Source organism: Lipomyces oligophaga (assembly GCF_038497815.1).
Source record: "Lipomyces oligophaga strain CBS 7107 unplaced genomic scaffold V1516scaffold_4, whole genome shotgun sequence".
NCBI lineage: Eukaryota > Fungi > Ascomycota > Lipomycetes > Lipomycetales > Lipomycetaceae > Lipomyces > [Lipomyces] oligophaga.
In genome coordinates this window covers 882501-901148 of record NW_027117788.1, presented here as the reverse complement: position 1 = coordinate 901148, position 18648 = coordinate 882501, and the positions used below count along the sequence as shown (strand labels likewise).

At 45.2% G+C, this 18648-nt stretch overlaps 8 protein-coding genes across 8 annotated transcripts; 5 read left to right on the top strand and 3 right to left on the bottom strand.

Moving 5' to 3' along the window:
* The first annotated feature begins 34 nt into the window (after positions 1 to 34).
* V1516DRAFT_675395 (uncharacterized protein) lies at positions 35 to 1629 on the top strand. Its single transcript, XM_066922242.1, has 2 exons — positions 35 to 926; positions 978 to 1629. Exons 1-2 carry the CDS (start codon positions 111 to 113, stop codon positions 1224 to 1226), a joined length of 1065 nt encoding a protein of 354 aa, XP_066777473.1. The 5' UTR covers positions 35 to 110; the 3' UTR covers positions 1227 to 1629.
* On the bottom strand, positions 931 to 3800 carry V1516DRAFT_675391 (mediator complex, subunit Med5). Its single transcript, XM_066922241.1, has 5 exons — positions 3577 to 3800; positions 3465 to 3525; positions 2178 to 3409; positions 1602 to 2130; positions 931 to 1544 (listed from the first exon to the last, which is right to left on the bottom strand). The coding sequence occupies exons 1-5, from the start codon at positions 3661 to 3663 to the stop codon at positions 1228 to 1230; spliced, it is 2226 nt and encodes a 741-aa protein (XP_066777472.1). The 5' UTR covers positions 3664 to 3800; the 3' UTR covers positions 931 to 1227.
* V1516DRAFT_675385 (uncharacterized protein) lies at positions 3744 to 5183 on the top strand. The gene is made up of 3 exons (XM_066922240.1): positions 3744 to 3963; positions 4012 to 4781; positions 4826 to 5183. The coding sequence occupies exons 1-3, from the start codon at positions 3876 to 3878 to the stop codon at positions 5012 to 5014; spliced, it is 1047 nt and encodes a 348-aa protein (XP_066777471.1). The 5' UTR covers positions 3744 to 3875; the 3' UTR covers positions 5015 to 5183.
* Positions 5094 to 7224, bottom strand: V1516DRAFT_345576 (protein kinase A). Its single transcript, XM_066918932.1, has 2 exons — positions 5700 to 7224; positions 5094 to 5649 (listed from the first exon to the last, which is right to left on the bottom strand). The coding sequence occupies exons 1-2, from the start codon at positions 6752 to 6754 to the stop codon at positions 5253 to 5255; spliced, it is 1452 nt and encodes a 483-aa protein (XP_066777470.1). The 5' UTR covers positions 6755 to 7224; the 3' UTR covers positions 5094 to 5252.
* Positions 7225 to 7543: 319 nt separating this feature from the next.
* On the top strand, positions 7544 to 9175 carry V1516DRAFT_675380 (uncharacterized protein). The gene has a single exon (XM_066922239.1). It carries the CDS (start codon positions 7695 to 7697, stop codon positions 9081 to 9083), a length of 1389 nt encoding a protein of 462 aa, XP_066777469.1. The 5' UTR covers positions 7544 to 7694; the 3' UTR covers positions 9084 to 9175.
* V1516DRAFT_675379 (uncharacterized protein) lies at positions 9064 to 11038 on the bottom strand. The gene has a single exon (XM_066922238.1). It carries the CDS (start codon positions 10890 to 10892, stop codon positions 9198 to 9200), a length of 1695 nt encoding a protein of 564 aa, XP_066777468.1. The 5' UTR covers positions 10893 to 11038; the 3' UTR covers positions 9064 to 9197.
* A 2130-nt stretch (positions 11039 to 13168) lies between these two features.
* V1516DRAFT_624344 (uncharacterized protein) lies at positions 13169 to 14839 on the top strand (the record flags this gene model as incomplete). The annotated part of the gene is made up of 2 exons (XM_066919657.1): positions 13169 to 13845; positions 13912 to 14839. The coding sequence occupies 2 exons, from the start codon at positions 13169 to 13171 to the stop codon at positions 14837 to 14839; spliced, it is 1605 nt and encodes a 534-aa protein (XP_066777467.1).
* Positions 14840 to 16043: 1204 nt separating this feature from the next.
* On the top strand, positions 16044 to 17918 carry V1516DRAFT_675367 (uncharacterized protein). The gene is made up of 2 exons (XM_066922237.1): positions 16044 to 16453; positions 16517 to 17918. The coding sequence occupies exons 1-2, from the start codon at positions 16235 to 16237 to the stop codon at positions 17588 to 17590; spliced, it is 1293 nt and encodes a 430-aa protein (XP_066777466.1). The 5' UTR covers positions 16044 to 16234; the 3' UTR covers positions 17591 to 17918.
* Positions 17919 to 18648: the final 730 nt, after the last annotated feature.

Genomic DNA, 18648 nt, shown 5'->3' with positions numbered 1-18648 from the left:
TATTATTTCTCCCTGAGCTGGGATTTTGAGCAAGATTTCATGAACGGAGACATGTCAAGTTGCAACAATTGAATCAATTGTGCAGTCTAGATCAATTGGATCAGCTAGGAATGCTGATTGTTCGTTTTCGGCATTGTAAACCGAATTTATTATCGGTCCGACGTCTATCCACAGGTCCTGAGACAGAGGTCTACATCTCGCGATCTAACTCTCCCTACTTTAACCTGTCGTTCGAAAGTTATTTGTTCAGCAGATTCCCGCTTGACGTGAACCGCCGGACTCTATTTCTCTACACTAACAGCCCATGCATTGTCATTGGTCGCAACCAGAATCCGTATCGAGAGCTCACTTCATTGTCGGCATTGCGGAGACATCAGTTGCCCTTAATCAGACGACGATCAGGTGGCGGAACTGTGTTCCATGATACTGGCAATCTCAACTTCTGTGTCATGATGCCAAATTCTGATTTCGACCGCGACGTCCACGCGCTCATGATCTGTAATGCTGTTAACAACGACTTATCTAGTCTAGGCAAAAAACTTGTCGTCAATCAACGGCACGACATCGTCGATGAAACTGGAAAGAAAGTTAGCGGTTCCGCGTACAAACTTGAGCGAGGAAAGGCGTATCATCATGGTACAATGTTACTGAACAGCCAGTTATCGTACATTTCCTCGATGCTCCATGATCCTAACCAGATCCGTGAAGATTCATGGCAAACCGTCGATGGACCTGGGGTAGAGAGCGTAAAATCACCTGTCGCCAACGTTGGCTTAAATATGGACTTGTTCATTAGCCGTCTAGTTTCTGAGTTTAAGCGAGTTTATTCCTCAGAACATGACGGCAAAAATGTCAGGTTTGTCGACGAAAATACTCTTTCGGATGAAGAAAACGCAGCTATAGAAAAAGGTTGTACTCAATTAAAAGTCAGTTACACTATTCTTCTCATTACGGATATGAATTTACTAATCTAGCAGACATGGAAATGGACATTTGGAATGAGTCCAAAATACACTCATAACTTCTTTCTCTCTCCTCCAAGCCCATCGACAGCCGCTGCCGTCTCATTTTTTATTCGAGACGGAATCGTCGCTGATTTCAACTCCCTCAACCCTCTCCTCGCATCTAGAAAGAATGACATTATCGGATGCTGGTATAGATGGTCAGACCTCGAACCATACATAATATCCGACTACTGGCGACAACGGCTATCGAGATGTATTTAAATCACAATTCCTTTCGAAACTGTAAATAAGGTGTTAATGCATTAATTATCTCCATATAGTTGACGCTGTTTGGTAGCCCTCCATCTGATTTCGGCCGATCTGGCCGTAAAATTTCCTGGAGAACATTATATACCGGCAATGCGCCAATCTGAAGAGCCAGCCTATGAATAGGCTCTGATTCTTCAGAAGGCGATGGGGGAATAACCAACGCTTGAAGAATTAATAGTGGTACTTCGATATCTTGAAGTGTCCAGAGATGATGGCCCAGCCAATGTAAGGCACTAGTCACCGAAGCCAATAAAAACGGCTGGAAAAAATCTAGCAAGATCAGAAAATTTCCGAAGAAAAATTGCTTACAAATTTGCGAAAACTCACATTCTAATCCGCCTTTTAGTGTATCGATATCCAAAAAAGACCGATTACAGGCAACTACAGATTGCTGGAAAATTGTCGGTACAAGCAATAAATATTCCATCGGCGAACACGACTTCATCAATTCGTCCGAAATCCCATTCGTATCATACAACGCCATGATCCAGCCCCCAAGTAAATCCGATTGCTCTTGACTCAATTCCTCGATCGAGTGTGCGGTTCCAGACGACGATAGATATTTCCGACAAAATGAGGTTTCGGACTCAAATCGGATAAGCTTTATATCCAAGTCGAAGTGGAAATACAGCGAACAAATAAGTAATAAAATTAATCCAAAGTCTGTGTAATTATCTTGATAATTAGTCTCATCTTCGTATGACCAGTTATCCAAGCAGGAAATTAATGGCCTTAGAACATCGTATGGGTCACGATATAATAGCATGATGTTCATTGTTTGTGTGCTCGATGCTAGTTCTTGCGATAGAATCCTCAATTTATACGTTTCTTTCTGTTCTGTCCAAATCGATAGCAACTAGTCGGTTAGTCTCCGGACTCCTCATTGCTTCCGTTATTACTTACTTGCACAATAGTATCGATAGCAGGACCTTGCGATAAACAATCCAAGCCTTCGATCTTTGAAATAAACTGTTTGATGCTATTCTCAAAATCAAAGGATTCTGTGATCAACCTCATCATATCTTCTTTTGCAGCCACGCTCTCCTGTTCGATTATCTCCTCTCCTGACTCCCCACCCAACACTCGCTCTACTGCTCCATGATCAATGAGTCCAAGTCTAGTCAAACTTTTAAGAAATTCTCGACGTATATCATACGAAACCAAAGTTCCAGCCGTCGATGTTGCGGCAAACATCATGTCGAAATCATTTTCGGACGAATTATTGACCAACGCTAACGCACTTTCATCGAGGTTTAGTAGCGGTCTTCGTAGAGCAACTTCGAACATGGAACTAGGAAGTTCATTCAATGGCGGGGTCCCAAGCACAAGAGGAAGTCTGTTTACAATAAACAGTTTCCATAAAGGGACACGCGCTAAATCTTGCTTCATCGCGCAGATCAACAGTGAGTCAAAGGCTGTACCAACCAAACGAGAAATCGCAATATCTGCGCTCTCTATCCGCAAAAGTTTGCTGATCTGGGCTATAAATTCAGTTGATCCCAATTCTGGGCGTCTTTTCATCATGGCTTCTAACCAGGATAACTTGTCGGAGCTAGATCTCACCTTCCCTGCTCCTGATTTGACGTCCAGTTGTACGGATGTAGACTCACTCTGGTCAATAAAATTACCAACAGCACTCGCCAGTTCGGTCGACAACGATTCATCGATTACGTGCAATTTCATGTAAAATTGCTTTATCGAGGTTTCGAAATTGTCTTTGGACTTGGATTCGAATTCATTCTTGTACCTCTTTATGAACCAGGAGTTCTTGCACAGTTGTATCAAAAAAGACCCAACTGTCGCTCGAAACTGTTCCAATAAATTATTTTCATCTTTATTCTCCAAAAGCTCGACCTCATCAAGCAATTCCGATCTCTCAACAATATTTTGCATAAGTCTTGCAAGCACATCCAATAAACTGTCCAAGTCTTGTTGTTCTGGAAAACTCCATTTGGTCTCTATCACTTTTGAGACCTCCAGTAAAAACTCGAGAAGAAAAACAGTGTCTGCAGTTTCTAGACAGTTCAAGAGTGCTGATAACGACGCTACCGGTGAATTATCGATAATTGCGTATGTCAGATATTGAACGTGGAGTGGATCAGTGCAGGTTGTAATGGGCACTTGGATCAAGTCATCTAAAAGTATTGATAAGTCACCAATTTTACATTCTCGTGTTCTTGTCAAACATACGGCATATCTTCTCCTCGGACAACGACGAATTCGACAATAATTCTTTAACATATCGCAAAAACTGTGTCAAATTAGTATTAAATTTTTAGATGTTACTATGGATATTGCTAACATCACCGGGAATAACGCGCTGGCGAAGACATAGTAACGTCAGCGACGCTACTGTGACTGTGTCATCATCTAGCCGGTCCACCGTCATGGTTGCCACCAATAATAATGATAAATTCCAGTAACCCAGCAGATATGGTGGTGGAGGTGCCTACTGTTGTTGATTCTGCTGGCTCTTTCGTAGATGGGAGTATTCCCACAGGGCTTGAGTCGCTCTGTAGGTGAAGTAGTAGGAAGAGTATACATGTCTATTCTTTAATTCGATCGAACAATCATTTTTCAAATGAGACGATAGCATTCAGCATGGACCCAGGCGAACGATCAAACGCAGTTGTAGCGTCCAATCCGCCGATTTCCTACCTTTCGACACAATCCACAGAAGGTCCAAAAGGTAGCGAGGTTTAGTGGTAACAAGATCTAGCTAATTCGATAGGTTTAGACAACCAATCTTTTCCCGCAGTAATTTCAAAACCCCCTACTTTGACTATCTTATCCAAAGATGAGATTACTCGAGATCGTTCTCTCGTGAAGCCAGCTCCTGGTTCCACTCTTCCAGATACTTTCGGCATTTCAAATCCAAATACAAATCCAAATGCTGGAAGCTACCGCCGTCGAAAGAAACGGCGAATGGAAGAGCAGGAACGTGGAGAATTGAACTGGGATGATGATTACGATCCAAGACGGCCAAATAACTACGAAGAGTATAAAAACAGCGAAGAACAATATTTGGAAGAAGAAGACTGGCGCGAGTTTTTGATAGGATTGCAGAAGAAACGATCGTCCGAATCTGAGCAAGCTCCGGTCTCACTTTCGGCATCTCCAGTTCCTGAAGCCTCTGCTGACGAACCGGAATCTGCTCTATCCCGCACAGATGTGATGTATCGCCAGCCAAATATCCAGGATCAGCCCCGACTAATCACACCAAAGGAAACCTTTGCCAAACGACTCCTCTCCAAATATGGCTGGACACCTGGTCAGGGTCTCGGAGCAACAAACACAGGAATCACAAAGCCATTACGATTTAGCGCCGACAAATCAAAAAAGGGTCACGGCAAAATCATTGACTCCTCTCTTGCGAAGGATCGCGATGGTAATAGAAATTTTATCCATGGTCTGTTGTCTAAAGTTGTCGTCTTGAGACAATTGATAGCAGTCCAAGATGTCGACGAAGATCTCGCGGGTGAAATTGGTTCGGAGTGCGATTCAAAGGTTTGTCATTTTTATATTTTAAATGTTCAGTCTAATCAGAATAGTATGGATCTGTGGAACGAGTCTACGTTCATGAATCTAATGCTCCTTCGGTCGACATTTATATCAAGTTCTCAACCGAATCATCTGCCTTGGCTGCTGTCAATGGATTAAATGGTAGGTTATTCAACGGATCTGCAATTGTGGCGCAATTCTACAATGAACTCGATTACGACAATACATCATTTTCTTGACTATTTTGACTTTTCACGACAAACATTCTTCAGGACTCGATACGAATCGTCATTAACACAGTTTTCGGCTTCTCAACAAAATAAATGGAATCCAATACAGAACACACGATCAAACCAAAATTGTCTTGCTACTCAAAAAATAATAAAAATCACAATACTAAACGCAAAATAAGTACATTAATCCACAATAGGTTCTGGTGGCCTGCAAACGCACTACAGACAATGAAGGTCTTGTTGTTTAAAAGTCGGGGAACAAATATGCATACGGATCATCTCCTTGAATTCCGTAGTTCAACTTCTCTTCAGGATAATAGTCAAACAGACTAGCATCTCCAGCATGGCGGATCGGCGGTTCATACGGAGTATCAATCTCACGACGCAAAATCCGGTCCCATTCTACCTCATGGAACCATGGATGATTCATGACATCCGCTGATCCACCCGCAAGATTGCCAAGTCGACGCGTTAGATCTCCAGTGATAAGTCCGCAAAGTAGATCCTTTGCCTCCGGAAGAATATAGTCCGGGAAAGTCACCTGCCCATGCAAAACCTTCTCGTATGTACGCATCGGGGTCTGGTCGTAAAACGGAGTATATCCTGAAAGCATTTCAAATATAAGGATTCCCATTGACCACCTGACGAAAGTTAGAAATTTGAGAATACGCGAAACAAAAATACTACTTACCAATCGACAGATTTATTGTACGGCTTGCGGGCAATCACCTCCGGAGCAATGTAATCAGGAGTTCCACACATAGTGTATGTCACATCAGGAACTTCTTTTGCAAATCCAAAATCAGTAATTCGGATATTTCCCCTCCGATCTAAAAGAATATTTTCAGGTTTCAGATCGCGATATATGATGTTGTGCGCATGTAAATATTCCAGCGCAAGAGTGACCTGTGCAGCATAAAACTTTGCCACTGGATTCGGGAATCGCTGCGACTTTCGAAGCAAAGAAAACAGCTCACCCCCTTCTATATAATCCATTACCATAAACAGATTTAGCGAGTCTTGGAATGTGCCCCAAATACGGATGAGAAATGGATGATTAACAAGTTTCAGCATACGACGCTCATCATTCGTATGCTCGACTTGCTTTAAGTGGACCACCTGTGCCTTTTTGAGCACTTTGATCGCATAATATAATTTATTGTATCGAGAGCGGACTAGATGGACCCGACCAAACGATCCAGTTCCCAGAGTCCGCTTGATTTCAAAATCGCCAATGGAATATTTGCCACGCGTGACTGTAGAACGCGGCACTGGCTGTTGCTGAGAAGACGGCTGCTGAACGACTGTAGAAGAAGGGATAGAAGATATCGGAGTAGGATTATGAGTAGCAGAGGGATATGGTGCTGTTGACGGAGTGCCATCGGATGCAGCTGTAGAAGAGACGGAAATATCGGACTGTCCGCCGGAATAGTTGACCGGAGAATGGACAGGCTGAGATAGCTGTTTAGCAGGAATTATAGGAGACGTAACTGTTGATTCGTAAGCTGGAGATGTCGTGTATTGAGATTGCTGTTGGGGTTGCTGCTGGTTCTGGCTGTGATCGAGGCGTTGATCGATTGTAGGATAAGCTGGTGAGCCTGACACGTCAGACGGCACCGCATTGAGACCAGTGGATGGAACCTGTGAATATGCTATTTGGGTGGTTGATGGCGGACTGGTAGTAGTTCGAGCAGCAAAGTCGTCTGGGTCGGGGGACGGAGCTGCAATTGTGGTGTCGGGCGGCATTGCGAGGTATGCAGAGCAAATGGGGACTGCAAGCAAACAAGCAAGCGGACAACGCGGATCTGCAGAACAAAAACGGCAACAAGCAGCGACGGAAAAGAATTAATCAAACACGAAAAATCTGTTCGTCGCGACTGTGAAAAAAGGAATCTAAGGATTCGATCCGAAGCCCTCAAGTGCAGACAGATGTTCAGAAGGTAGACAATTCACGGATCGCCGTTGCAGGTGACTGACAGATAGAGCAAAGGATTTGCCCCCAGTCAGTTCAAAAACAGACCCGATTTGGTTGAACAGAAACAAAATGGTCAAACAAATCAAGTCACCAGCAGACAAAGAAATAGCAGAATTGGGGAGTACAAATTGATTGTAGAATGAGCAGTGGGCGATGGCAGAGAAAGAAGTGCAGTTCAGAGGAGAGGTGATGTGCAAGCAACGTAACTAGGGCAGGACTGCAGAAGTCGAGCCAAAGGAGGATGATGACGGAGCCGCGGAAGAAGCCAGAGTGAGAGTCCAGCAGGATAATCGAGAACAGGAACAAGCAGCAGCAGTAGCAGCAAATATTGAAACACAGCTGGACTCCCGAAATTGCAGGTCACCAATAAGATGAATTGATTAAATTTCACGCAATGTCCTGTCTGATTGCCTTCTTTGTCTTCCTACTCTTTCCGTCCTCGTCCTGCTCGTGTCTCTGGGCTGCCTTCCCTCCGACTGAACTCACCTTATGCAGCTTTCTCAAACATCGGATCAAAACCCTCTGTTCATCAGTCACGTGTAAGTGGAGGAATTTAGAGCACTAAGTCGAGAGAGAGCGGCGTTGACGGGCTACTCCGGCGATCAAAAGATTTCTTATCCAGTCGGGATTGATTTGGAAGTTTTGTACATAAATAGAGAAGAGTGCCGGTTCTTTCTGATATCGGAGGGGAACCAACGATATACTGAAGTCATGCCTGCGATTTTCGTTTCCAAGCGCGTTCTTGTCGACGGCGAGTTGAAGCCGGCATCCGTCTTCGTCTCTGACGCAGGCAAGATTGAGAACGTATACTCTGGGTTTCTCTTCCCAGCGCCAGCAAACAGCACTGCAGGGACAGTTTACCATGACTTTTCCGATAAAGTCATTTTGCCAGGTCTTGTCGATGCGCATGTTCATTTGAACGAACCTGGTCGTACAGACTGGGAGGGATTCGAGACGGGCACCAAGGCTGCCTTGTCCGGCGGCGTCACGACAGTCGTGGACATGCCCTTGAATGCGATCCCACCGACGACAACTGTCGAGAATTTCGATACAAAGCTGGAAGCCGCCAAGGGTAAATGTTTTATTGATGTTGCCTTCTGGGGTGGGGTTATTCCGGGAAACGCAGACCAATTGCGTCCGCTGGTAGAGAAGGGTGTTCGAGGCTTCAAATGTTTTATGATCAACTCTGGAGTAGACGAGTTCCCTGCTGTCGATGAATCGGATATCTCTACTGCTATGTCGACTTTGGCAGGTACGCCTGCTATCTACATGTTCCATGCGGAGATGCTTCCTCCTGAGGGAGAACCGGAGCTTGCCCAGGATATGTCGCGGACGAGCTACTCGTCGTTCCTTGCCAGTCGGCCTGATTCCTTTGAAACCACTGCTCTTAAGACCATTGTCAAGCTCGCCAAGGCCGAGCCAAATAAGGACAATCTCAAGCTCCATGTAGTTCATGTATCTTCTGCAGATGTTCTTCCCATCATTGAACAAGCTCAAGTTGACGGAATCAATCTATCGGCAGAAACCTGCTTCCACTATCTAACATTTGATTCCGGTGCTGTCGAAGACAAAGCTACCCATTTCAAATGCTGTCCTCCGATTCGTACAAAAGAGAATCAAGACAAACTGTGGGATGCTCTTAAACGTGGAATCCTGACGACCGTCGTTTCAGACCACTCTCCATGTACTCCCGAGCTAAAGGATCCAGAGCATGGAGACTTTTTCAATGCTTGGGGAGGCGTTTCCGGTCTAGGTCTTGGTCTATCTGTTCTCTGGACAGAAGCCCGCAAGCGCGGCATTTCCCTCGCTCAGGTATCTGCTTGGACATCTGCTAACACTGCAAAACAAGCAGGGTTATCCCATTTCAAAGGAGAGATCAAACGAGGCTATGACGCCGATTTCTGCATTTTCGACCCTGATCAGGAGTTCACAGTCACGCAAGACCAACTACAGTTCAAAAATAAAGTTTCCCCGTACAAAGGTCTCACTTTAACCGGTGCAGTCGTAGAAACATATTTGCGAGGTGTTTGCGTATATCGGCCTGACAAGGGTGTGGCCAAAAAAGCTTTTGGAAAAATGATTTTGGATCAACGGACATGAAAATTGTAGAATAGGTTACATTTGAGAAGTATATAGATAAATGTACATGAACAAGACAGATAGAAACAAAAGCAACTTACATCAATCTAAAAGCAAATGATAAATGTGCAAAAATCAGGGCTTACAGCGACCAGTAAAACGAGGATAGAGTGAGCAATCACGAACAGTGTACCGATCAAGAAGCCATGCCATAATTCGCTCAGTTCCTAAACCATACCCACCATGTGGGCAAGTACCGTAAATTCGCTGGTCATTGAACCAATAATATGGGGCAGGATCAATTTTCTCACGAGCAAATCCTTTCATGAGTTCCGACAGCTCGTAGATACGCATACTTCCACCAGTAATTTCACCGACGTTAGGCATTAGCACGTCCACCGATTCAGTCACACGATCGTCGTCAGCGCATTTCTGCATGTAGAATGACTTGATTTCGACAGGGAATCGAGTCAAAAGTATTGGCTCGTTAATGGTATCAGTCATCTTGCGCTCTGCGGCTTCAGCAATATCGTCTCCAAATTTGAACTTCTCGCCTTCTTCGTTGGGAATATCATGTTCGTTCAGCCAAGTCAATGCAGACTCATACGTCATACGTCGGAAAGGCAATTTCGGGGGAACGAAATGAGGGTTGAGCTTCTTGACAATTTCTGCAATATCAGGGTCCTCAAGAAGATAATCGATAGTTTTTGTGAGTATGGTCTCAATGTGATGAAGCAGGTCTTCAAAGGTAATGAACGCAAGCTCGGCTTCAACGTGTGTATATTCGCTCAAATGTCGCCTAGTGTGCGATGTCTCTGCGCGGAAAGACTCTTGGACGCAAAACACATCTCCAAGAGCCGGGAGACAAGTCTCCAGGTACAGCTGAGAAGATTGTGTTAGATATGCGTTCTCGCCATAGTAGCTGAGCGAAAACAAAGTCGAACCTCCCTCTACCTGAGTTTGAACCATGCATGGAGGAGTGACTTCAGTCAAACCCAGTTCGTCGTAAACACGGCGGAAACTACGCAATAGCGCTGCGCGAACTTTGAAAATGCCAGCCATCGTCTCGCCACGAAGCGCAAGATGGCGCATATCCAGCAGCAACGAAGGCTCTGCTGTCTCCTGGACCTTGTTGGTGATTGCGTTTTCACCACCTGGCGCAAGACCAACGATTTCATAATAATCAATAGTAAGCTCGTGATTGCCGGGGGCGGATTTTCCTTCAGGTAGAGAGTGAATAACTCCGTAAACTTTGACCGACGACTCGAGCGTCAAAGTCAATGTCGAATAGGCATTTGCCAAATCCCCTGAAAGAACACACTGGATGTAGCCAGTACCATCACGCAGCACAAGAAATGCAAGACCCTTCTGAAGGCGAAGTCGGTGGACCCAACCATTAATTACGACTCTTGTTTCTCTGTTCTCTTTCGAGTCTCTTATCTTGATTTTCTTGGGCGCAGGGAGAGAGGTATCTTCTGTAAGAACAATTGCCTTTGCCTCAGCCAGCTTCCTGGCGTCGTCAGCCTCTTTTTTAATTTTGGCTTCTTCAGCAGCCTTGATTTTCTTTCCAATGGAGTCAACACCCTTTTTAGCCTTCTTCAGCATAGACGCAGAGATAGGCTCATAGGGAGAGTCCACAGTCCGTCGAACGTAGTAGGCAGTTGCGTCCGGATAAGCATAAAGTGCAAACGCAGGGGTCTTTAATGGGGAGTTGGTTGATGTTCCAACATCCGTTGAATCGGTACCTGTGGTGTCGTCGATAAAAATGGTGCCCTCAGGCGGTGGTGGAATATCTTTGATTGAAAGAGACTGGACGTCTGGTTCGGCCATTGCGTATTATAGTAATGAATTGAAAACAAAGCTAGAATAACAGAAAACTGGAAAATTACCCTCTAGTTAAAGTATATATGCAATTCCCAGCACTATTTACTATCTAATACGTCCAAATGACTGATACAATCTAATTTATGATAATTACTCAGATCAAAATATTATTAGCAGTACAAGAACCTTGGCTCTTGCATCTTTGTTTCTGGGGCTCTTGTTCCGGGAATTTCTTTACTTACACTGCTGCGTAATTGTCATACTCACACGTGATTTCCAGTTCCCTGAGGCCCCTGAGCTTCTGTGGCTACCCTTCATGGCTGGTGATGTGGCCGTGGGGGCGGTGCGATTTGATTGGCTGCGGGCCAGGCCCAGTCGATGGCCACGCTTACTACGCAAGAAGTGCCCGGCCGAGTGGTTAGCAGCACCGCCCGTTGCAAAGCCACTCGTTCACTGCCACCTGAGGCTAGTTGATGAGGCGATGCAGACTGGAACGAAGGCATGAAATCTGGCCTAGGACTAGAATTATTTTTTGTCGTCGGATCATTGTTACCGTGTAGTAGTCCGTGAAGTCCGAGGAGAGAGAGAACTAAAGTGGAGATTCAGTCTCTTTATCGGTCTGTCATATTGCGTTTTCGAGGATATCAGAACTGCTGTTTCAACTGGGTTCCGTAGATTTGTTAAGTCGTAGTCGACGTGTCGTATTTTTACCAGCTCATTTGCTTGCTATCGAGTCGCTTGAGCCGGTTGCGCCGATATCGAGCGCTTCTTCCTTAGTATTATTATGTTGATTAGTTCTGCTGTAGCATTTCAATCTCAATTTACCTCTGATTTTGAATCTCATTTCGATCCTGATCTTCCTGTTGCTGGTAATACTTTTCTCGCTATTCTACCTGCATTTTCTCGTCTATAATTTGTCAACTGCGATTTGAATCTTCTCTATTGGTCTATTCTTCTTTTTCAGGATCTCCGTCTGGCTTACCTTCTCGCCCTTCCTCACTGTCCGCCACGTCTCGCTATCTGCTGTGGCTTGCGCTCCCCTGCCCGGATCTCTTCCTACCGCGCTCTCTCCAGCTCCTCTCCCTTCGCCAGGCCACTTTCTCTTGTCTGCCAGCAGCAACTAGTAGCCAGCAAGCCAGCAGAAGCTCCTCGCCCTGACTCAAACCCTCGCGCTCACTAGCTCGCTCTGTGTACGGTGCTCGTTGGTGCTTGGGCTTGCTTGCCTGACTGTGTCTCCGCCTTACGCCCTTCGCCTTCCTCTTCTCTATCTAAAACTATCTCGACCTGCTCACGTTCTTCCCAGGCCCTCACTTCCTTCTCGTCCGTCCGTCCATTGTCTTTCTAAAGACTGTAGTTCTATCGTCCTTTCTCCTCCGGCTTCCTCCTTTCGACTTAGCAATTGACTTCGAATTGCATCTCTCCTGTCGACGGTCGAACTAGCTTGGTCTCGACTCCTCCCGTACTCGTTAGCTATCTGCCTCTCTTCCCCTCCCCCCCGTGTTCGGAGACTCCTTCTTCCTCGACAACCAACTTCAATTCCGTTTTTGTCTCCCGAAAGCAGACACGTTCTTGCCTCCTATCGATTGTCCATCTCCTGTTATCAGTTGATCGTTTTCTCCTATTCCATATCCAAGTCAATTGCCTTTGCTATTGGATTCTAGAGTAACTTGATAGATATCGCACTTAGCTTTCTCTGTGCCAATTTAAGAGTCTTTTCTTCATCCTCTATCTTTCTCTCTACCTAAGGGTCTTCGAGCCCTATCTCCATGACAAGTGTCCAGTCTTTCCCTTCGTCATCATCCACGACGCAAGACCTGGCCCTTTCATCTCTGCTTGCACCGGATATGAATCGTTCGTCCTCTCCGTCAATCAATTCCCCGACCACTGCTACTACTGCTCCTACGACCACTAGTTCTTCTCCAGTACCCTCGTCGTCTCTTCCCGAGAACACGAGGTCGACAGATTCAGACATACCGTCGGCTCCGAGTCCAAAGGCTTCTTCGGTTCCTCCTACTTCATCCGGCTCTAGTAGCAATAAGACCTCAGTTTCTACAAAATCCAGCATGCAAGCTCCTTCGGCTGCCGCACCACCAACTGCCCCCGGTCATGCACCATCTTCTGCATCCATTTCTCAATCGGCTCCGCTGCGCGCCAATGGTCCTACTGGCATTTCTCTACTAAATGGTTCGCCTTTTTCTACATTATGTGACTTCCCAATTCAATCAGACTTGTCTAATTTTTATTCTGCAGGAACTCCCTCTACAGCCTTCGCAACGCCTCAGATGGCTTTCCCGACATCGCCAAATCTCTCACCGGCTGGTTTCTTATCGCCGGCTGAACAATATGTGGGGCTCTCATATAACCCGTATGTTGATATTTCTCCGTTCGGATCTCTGACCGGACTCGGAGACATTTCTGCAGCTGCTGCCGCTGCTGCTGCGACTCAGCAAATGGTACAGGCTTCACGTACAGTCTATCTTGGAAACGTACCTGCAGAGACCACTGCGGAAGAACTCCTATCGCATGTTCACTTAGGCCCAGTTGAGTCCGTGCGGATGCTACCGGAGAAGAATTGCGCGTTTATCTCCTTTTTAGACGTGAATTCTGCCTCGCATTTTCATTCGGATGCTATTCTTCGCAAACTATCAATCCACTCTCAAGATATCAAGGTCGGTTGGGGAAAGCCTTCTACTGTGCCAATGAGTATTGTTATCGCGGTTCAGCAATCAGGAGCAAGCAGAAACGTGTATTTGGGAAACTTACCCGAAGACATAACCGAAGAGGAGATACGAGAGGATCTTGGTCATTTTGGGCCAATTGATACTATTAAACTTGTTCGTGAAAAGTTGATTGGTTTCGTACATTTCTTGAGCATTTCATCTGCAATCAAAGCTGTTCAACAGCTTCCCCAAGATCCTAAATGGGCTAATAGAAAAGTTTTCTATGGCAAAGATCGATGGTATTTATTCCTTGTGTCTTCCTGAATTAGGGGATTTGTTATGTTGTTTTATACTAATTTACCCAGCGCGTATGTTTCAAAGACTCAACAGCAGAATGCCGCCCAATTTTTGGGTATAACGCCTGGCTATGAGCAACTTGTAGCTTCGACTGATCGAGATGTGATCACGAACGCTCTTGCCCATCAATCTGCAGCTGCAGCTGCGGTTGCGACTACTGCAGGAGGCATTGCCAACTTGGGAAACCGTACAGTGTATTTGGGTAGCATTCATCCCGAGACGACAATTGAAGAAATTTGCAATGTGATTCGTGGAGGGCTACTTCATCAAATTAGATACATTCCTGAAAAGCATATTTGTTTTGTCACCTTTGTTGATCCCACTGCAGCTGCGCAATTTTTCGCGATGTCGAATGTACAAGGACTGATGATCCATGCACGCCGGCTCAAGATTGGTTGGGGCAAACACTCTGGACCTTTACCTACAGCCATTGCACTTGCAGTTACTGGCGGAGCGAGCAGAAATGTCTATGTGGGTAATATCGATGATTCGTGGACTGCTGAACGGTTACGAGCGGACTTTTCAGAATATGGAGATATCGAGCTGGTCAACACGCTACGGGAAAAGTCTTGTGCGTTTGTCAATTTTACAAACATTGCAAATGCTATCAAGGCCATCGAGGGCATTAAACAGAAGGAAGATTATCGGAATTTGAAAATCAATTTCGGCAAAGATCGATGTGGAAATGCGCCGCGACTAATGAATGTCGGCGGACATCATAATAATAATAATCATCATCATTATAATAATAATAATAGTCATGCTAATGGATCGTCAACTGAGGATGAAACTGCTGTACTAAATCCTAGTACGACTGCTACTGGCGCAACGGACGCTACAGTCGCCGCTCCTGCTACGCCAGTAGTCGAATCGGCTACTGAAACTTCAGTATCTGTTACTGCTACGTCGCCCTTGGTTGATATTCCGTCTAGTTGACGCGTCGGTGAGAATGGCATGCCTGACAAGAGACGAAAAATAGTTTTTGGGTGCATCCCTACAAGTTTATTGAAATAAAGCAGGCTCGGAGACAATTTAATGGAATGATCGCTTGCCTTGTGCACATCACGCTCTCCCTGATCTGTTTTGCTCATCTCTATTTTTGCATTTTCTGTATAATATGAAACGAAAAGAGAAAGAAAGAAGAAATGTTTGGACCTGCTTTGGTTTTAGTTTTGGTTGTCGCTGATGATGTGATGTGATGTCGAAGTAGGTTAATAATTTTACATGTATCTGATTACGTGCCTGAATCTGCTGTTTCCAGAAAATTGGATCATACTTTCTCCTCGAAGAATCATTCGAAGTCAATGAGTGCTGGTTTGTATGGCGATTTACAACAAGAGAACGAGGTGGACAGAGCTAAAAGGTCTATTTCATTTCATTTATATTTTGATAGTTTTTAGAGATGAGAGGATGACAAAAAGTTTGTATCTTTTTCTGGTGTGTTGATCGACTTAATGAGAAAAAATAGTAAAAAAAAAAAAGTGAGATAAATGAAATATAGATTTGTAGTCATTTTAGATTAATTTCAGGCTGAGGTTGTGAGCAGCGCTGTGGACGATTGAGTAATTTTTCTGCTCTATTATTAATTACCCTAAAGAATTCGGAAATTAGAACGAATACCTAAACTCAGTTTATTTCAGGAAGTTGAATTTACTAAAGAAGGAAATAGGCAATATACTAAAAATATGATTATTAAACAAGAATTCCAAACAACTTATTGATAGCTTGTCTTTACAGTCAAGTAAGTAGTGGAATAACCTATATAGAGAGCGAGTAAATCAAGTGATTCTTGACCGGAGAGGTCAGGTCCAGTTCCCAATGCGGCATGCAGGTGGAAGATCATGCTGAAGTCATAGCACTTACTGAATCAATTACGGCGATCTTATCGAACTAAGCTTGATAAAAATATAGATAAAGTAACAGTCCAATTTGCTACGAACAAAATTAACGAGAGCTCTAGTAATCTAAATATGCATGAAATTACGTAAATTCAGACTGATTTTTAAACCGCATTACTAGCGAGCCCCACGGAAGGACTCCTCGCGTGGGCGGAAAGAGGCAAGAGACCCAAGCATAGGAGCTAAAGGAGGGTGAGCAGCCGACAAGGGTTGCGTTTGTTAGCGGGTGTGTTGCGTAGTATTTGGATTGTAAATTCGCTCCAGTTTGACGACTATTTGGACTGTAGTCGACTATACAACCACAGTATCTGCGGGTTTATTCGATTCGTCTATCTAAAAAAGGAGGCAAGTATTTCAACATCGGATATTCCAAAGTCGAGCTAGTCAAGTGCCCACGCAGTGATCCAAGGTCGATCTCACCGCCAAAAGAAACATGGATACCGCGTATGATGCCATCCAACAGAGCTCGCTTCCGGACAAGGAATCTCTGAAGAATGATGTGACTGTCTCTGGAGAACCAAGCTCATCGCAGACAGCGTCAGCGACTTCTGAACAGACGTTACAAGAAGAGTTTTCCGAAGCCATGCAGACGATCCAAGAATCAGCTTGGGGGGCCACGATCGGAGGATTTTGGCAGACCATGAAGAAGCAAGTAAGTATCATTTCTATTTTTCTTCAGGCACCAGTAGCAGATATTGACAAAATGGATTGTCAGGGAGGGATCGCCATCGAAGAGACTCGGAAAGATATTTCTGTAGCTAGCGAACTAGCCTCTAAGGAATTTGCGTCCATCACAACAACACTACGTTCATCTACGATTGCAAATCAGGTTGCTACGCAGGCTTCTCAGGTAGCCAGCCAGGCAAGCACTTTCGTGGCAACAACTCGACGTAGTTTCGATACCGAAGCGGCTGCGTCGGCTGTACGGTCGCGTGTAAAGGACGCCCCTGCTAGCACCAGCAGAATGTTTGCCGTGCTCAAAGAGCAGGCTCAGAAACGACTCGACGAAATCGACAAGGTTGAGTTTAGTAAACTCGCAAGTCAGGTTGGCAAAGAAGTCAACGGGCTACTACGCGATGTTGTGTCAGTCGAACCTGGCGAAGATGTCGACGGAATCAACGATGATCATTCGGCAACAATATCCAAAGATCTCTTGTACGAAGTGCCCGACGACATCAAGCGCCAGATCTATACAACTCGATTGGATGCACAGCTGCATGCGCTTCACACGTCAGTGGAACCGTTTTTGGCTGCTGAATCAGGAGACGAAGAGTTCAGCAAATTCTCTGATGCCTTTTCGGTCGATGCGAAGACAGAACCCATTTCTGATGATCTCGAACACTATCCTGAACTACGCAAACTGATGGAGAAACTTGTACCCGACAAAATCACGTATACAGATTTCTGGAAACGATACTATTTTCTGCGTGAGCAAATCAACCAAGAAGAGGCGCGTCGCAAACAGCTTCTGACTGAGGCTGGCACCACCGAGGATAATTTCAACTGGGATGACGACGACGATGAAGATCAGCCCAGTGGCGAGTCATCTGGTCTTGGGTCGTCCGAAATGACTGTCAAGCATGAGCATGTCGGAGCTGCGCTAACTCATGAGGAAGGATCTAGCTCGCGTCCATCGACCGAGAGCAGTTACGATCTGGTATCCAAGCCGGCATCGAACCTCGATCTTGTTTCTGCCGGAGCACAGGCGGAATCAGCAGCAACTGCGTCAAAGACAGAGGGCTCTGCAAGCAATGCAAAGCCAGACGATGAAGAAGACGATTGGGAATAAGTACCAAGAAGTAAATACTCGAGTCTGTCGAGAGCGTGAATGAGTGCAGAGGTACCAAGGCGTAGAAGGAGTATGCGTGTTCTGAGTTTTCTAGTGATCTTATTTAATCTCTTTACTCTTGAATTTTTTTGTTTGATCTTTTTATTTTTGTACGTTGTCGTATTTATCTGCTGCAGGCTGTAGCATATGTCTCGCCGTGGCTACACATGAGCTCGGCAATACATACCATCCGCTTACTATGAAGCAGAATGCTCGCGTGAGCAGGCACTTACGACACAGTTCGAGCATATACGTATATAGGGCCTTAAATTGACCATTTAGATTTGAGGTAATCATAACTCCACCCCGTAGCTCGAGGCCAAAAGGTTTAGAGTCTGCTATTGCAACAGCAGGGCTTGGAACCCAAGTCAGACAACAGATAGTCGAGCCAGCAAATACGAGAAAATACGATTAAGCGGTAGAATGCGAGTTTATGAAATTAGAGAAAGTCCAAGCTAAAACTCGCTTTGATCAAACCCGTGAGAAATAAATCGCTCAGGGATGGAAAATCAAAAGCAAACGAGCCGGAAAAAGAGGGGTACACTCTGCCCAGTACGAAACTCTGCACCGAAACTAAATTTGCGGCCCCCTCCCCCCAACGAGCAAAGCAGTTCAAGGGAAACAAAGAGCGTAGAAAAAGTTGGGATGGTGGATATAGCCGTCTTGGACTGAAATATCGAAAGAGCGTGGACGAAGAACTGTTATGGATTTTAACTTTGACATTTCTTTTGGACACACTTCTTAAGCGGAGTGCAGCCAAGTAAACGGATGTCTAGGTGAGTCTTCTCGAGCTTCGATCCCAGTCGATTGCAGGCAGGGTCATGACTACTGCAAAATAACGGTCTGTTTTGACCCACGGTCGAGTGCTGGCCGCATAAAGTAAGAGAGACGGTCGAAATGAAGAATCGAATGAGAGCCAAGTCAGCGATTAAGAGACACTACAGAGCGACTACGACTACGACCTCGACGACGACGACGACGACGACGACGACGACGACGACTACCAGCGGTCGACATTG

What these genes read in the sequence shown, in the direction of transcription:
- V1516DRAFT_675385 (XM_066922240.1), top strand. Translation starts at nt 3,876, where the DNA reads ATGGACCCAGGCGAACGATCAAACGCAGTTGTAGCGTCCAATCCGCCG. An exon ending in ATCCACAGAAGGTCCAAAAG is followed by an intron (nt 3,964 to 4,011) that starts GTAGCGAGGTTT and finishes CGATAGGTTTAG; the next exon opens with ACAACCAATCTTTTCCCGCA. An exon ending in GTTCGGAGTGCGATTCAAAG is followed by an intron (nt 4,782 to 4,825) that starts GTTTGTCATTTT and finishes TAATCAGAATAG; the next exon opens with TATGGATCTGTGGAACGAGT.
- V1516DRAFT_675380 (XM_066922239.1), top strand. Translation starts at nt 7,695, where the DNA reads ATGCCTGCGATTTTCGTTTCCAAGCGCGTTCTTGTCGACGGCGAGTTG.
- V1516DRAFT_345576 (XM_066918932.1), bottom strand. Translation starts at nt 6,754, where the DNA reads ATGCCGCCCGACACCACAATTGCAGCTCCGTCCCCCGACCCAGACGAC. An exon ending in TACAATAAATCTGTCGATTG is followed by an intron (nt 5,650 to 5,699) that starts GTAAGTAGTATT and finishes AACTTTCGTCAG; the next exon opens with GTGGTCAATGGGAATCCTTA.
- V1516DRAFT_675395 (XM_066922242.1), top strand. Translation starts at nt 111, where the DNA reads ATGCTGATTGTTCGTTTTCGGCATTGTAAACCGAATTTATTATCGGTC. An exon ending in AAGGTTGTACTCAATTAAAA is followed by an intron (nt 927 to 977) that starts GTCAGTTACACT and finishes CTAATCTAGCAG; the next exon opens with ACATGGAAATGGACATTTGG.
- V1516DRAFT_675391 (XM_066922241.1), bottom strand. Translation starts at nt 3,663, where the DNA reads ATGACGGTGGACCGGCTAGATGATGACACAGTCACAGTAGCGTCGCTG. An exon ending in GTCCGAGGAGAAGATATGCC is followed by an intron (nt 3,410 to 3,464) that starts GTATGTTTGACA and finishes CAATACTTTTAG; the next exon opens with ATGACTTGATCCAAGTGCCC. An exon ending in CTATCGATACTATTGTGCAA is followed by an intron (nt 2,131 to 2,177) that starts GTAAGTAATAAC and finishes CTAACCGACTAG; the next exon opens with TTGCTATCGATTTGGACAGA.
- V1516DRAFT_675379 (XM_066922238.1), bottom strand. Translation starts at nt 10,892, where the DNA reads ATGGCCGAACCAGACGTCCAGTCTCTTTCAATCAAAGATATTCCACCA.
- V1516DRAFT_675367 (XM_066922237.1), top strand. Translation starts at nt 16,235, where the DNA reads ATGGATACCGCGTATGATGCCATCCAACAGAGCTCGCTTCCGGACAAG. An exon ending in GGCAGACCATGAAGAAGCAA is followed by an intron (nt 16,454 to 16,516) that starts GTAAGTATCATT and finishes ATGGATTGTCAG; the next exon opens with GGAGGGATCGCCATCGAAGA.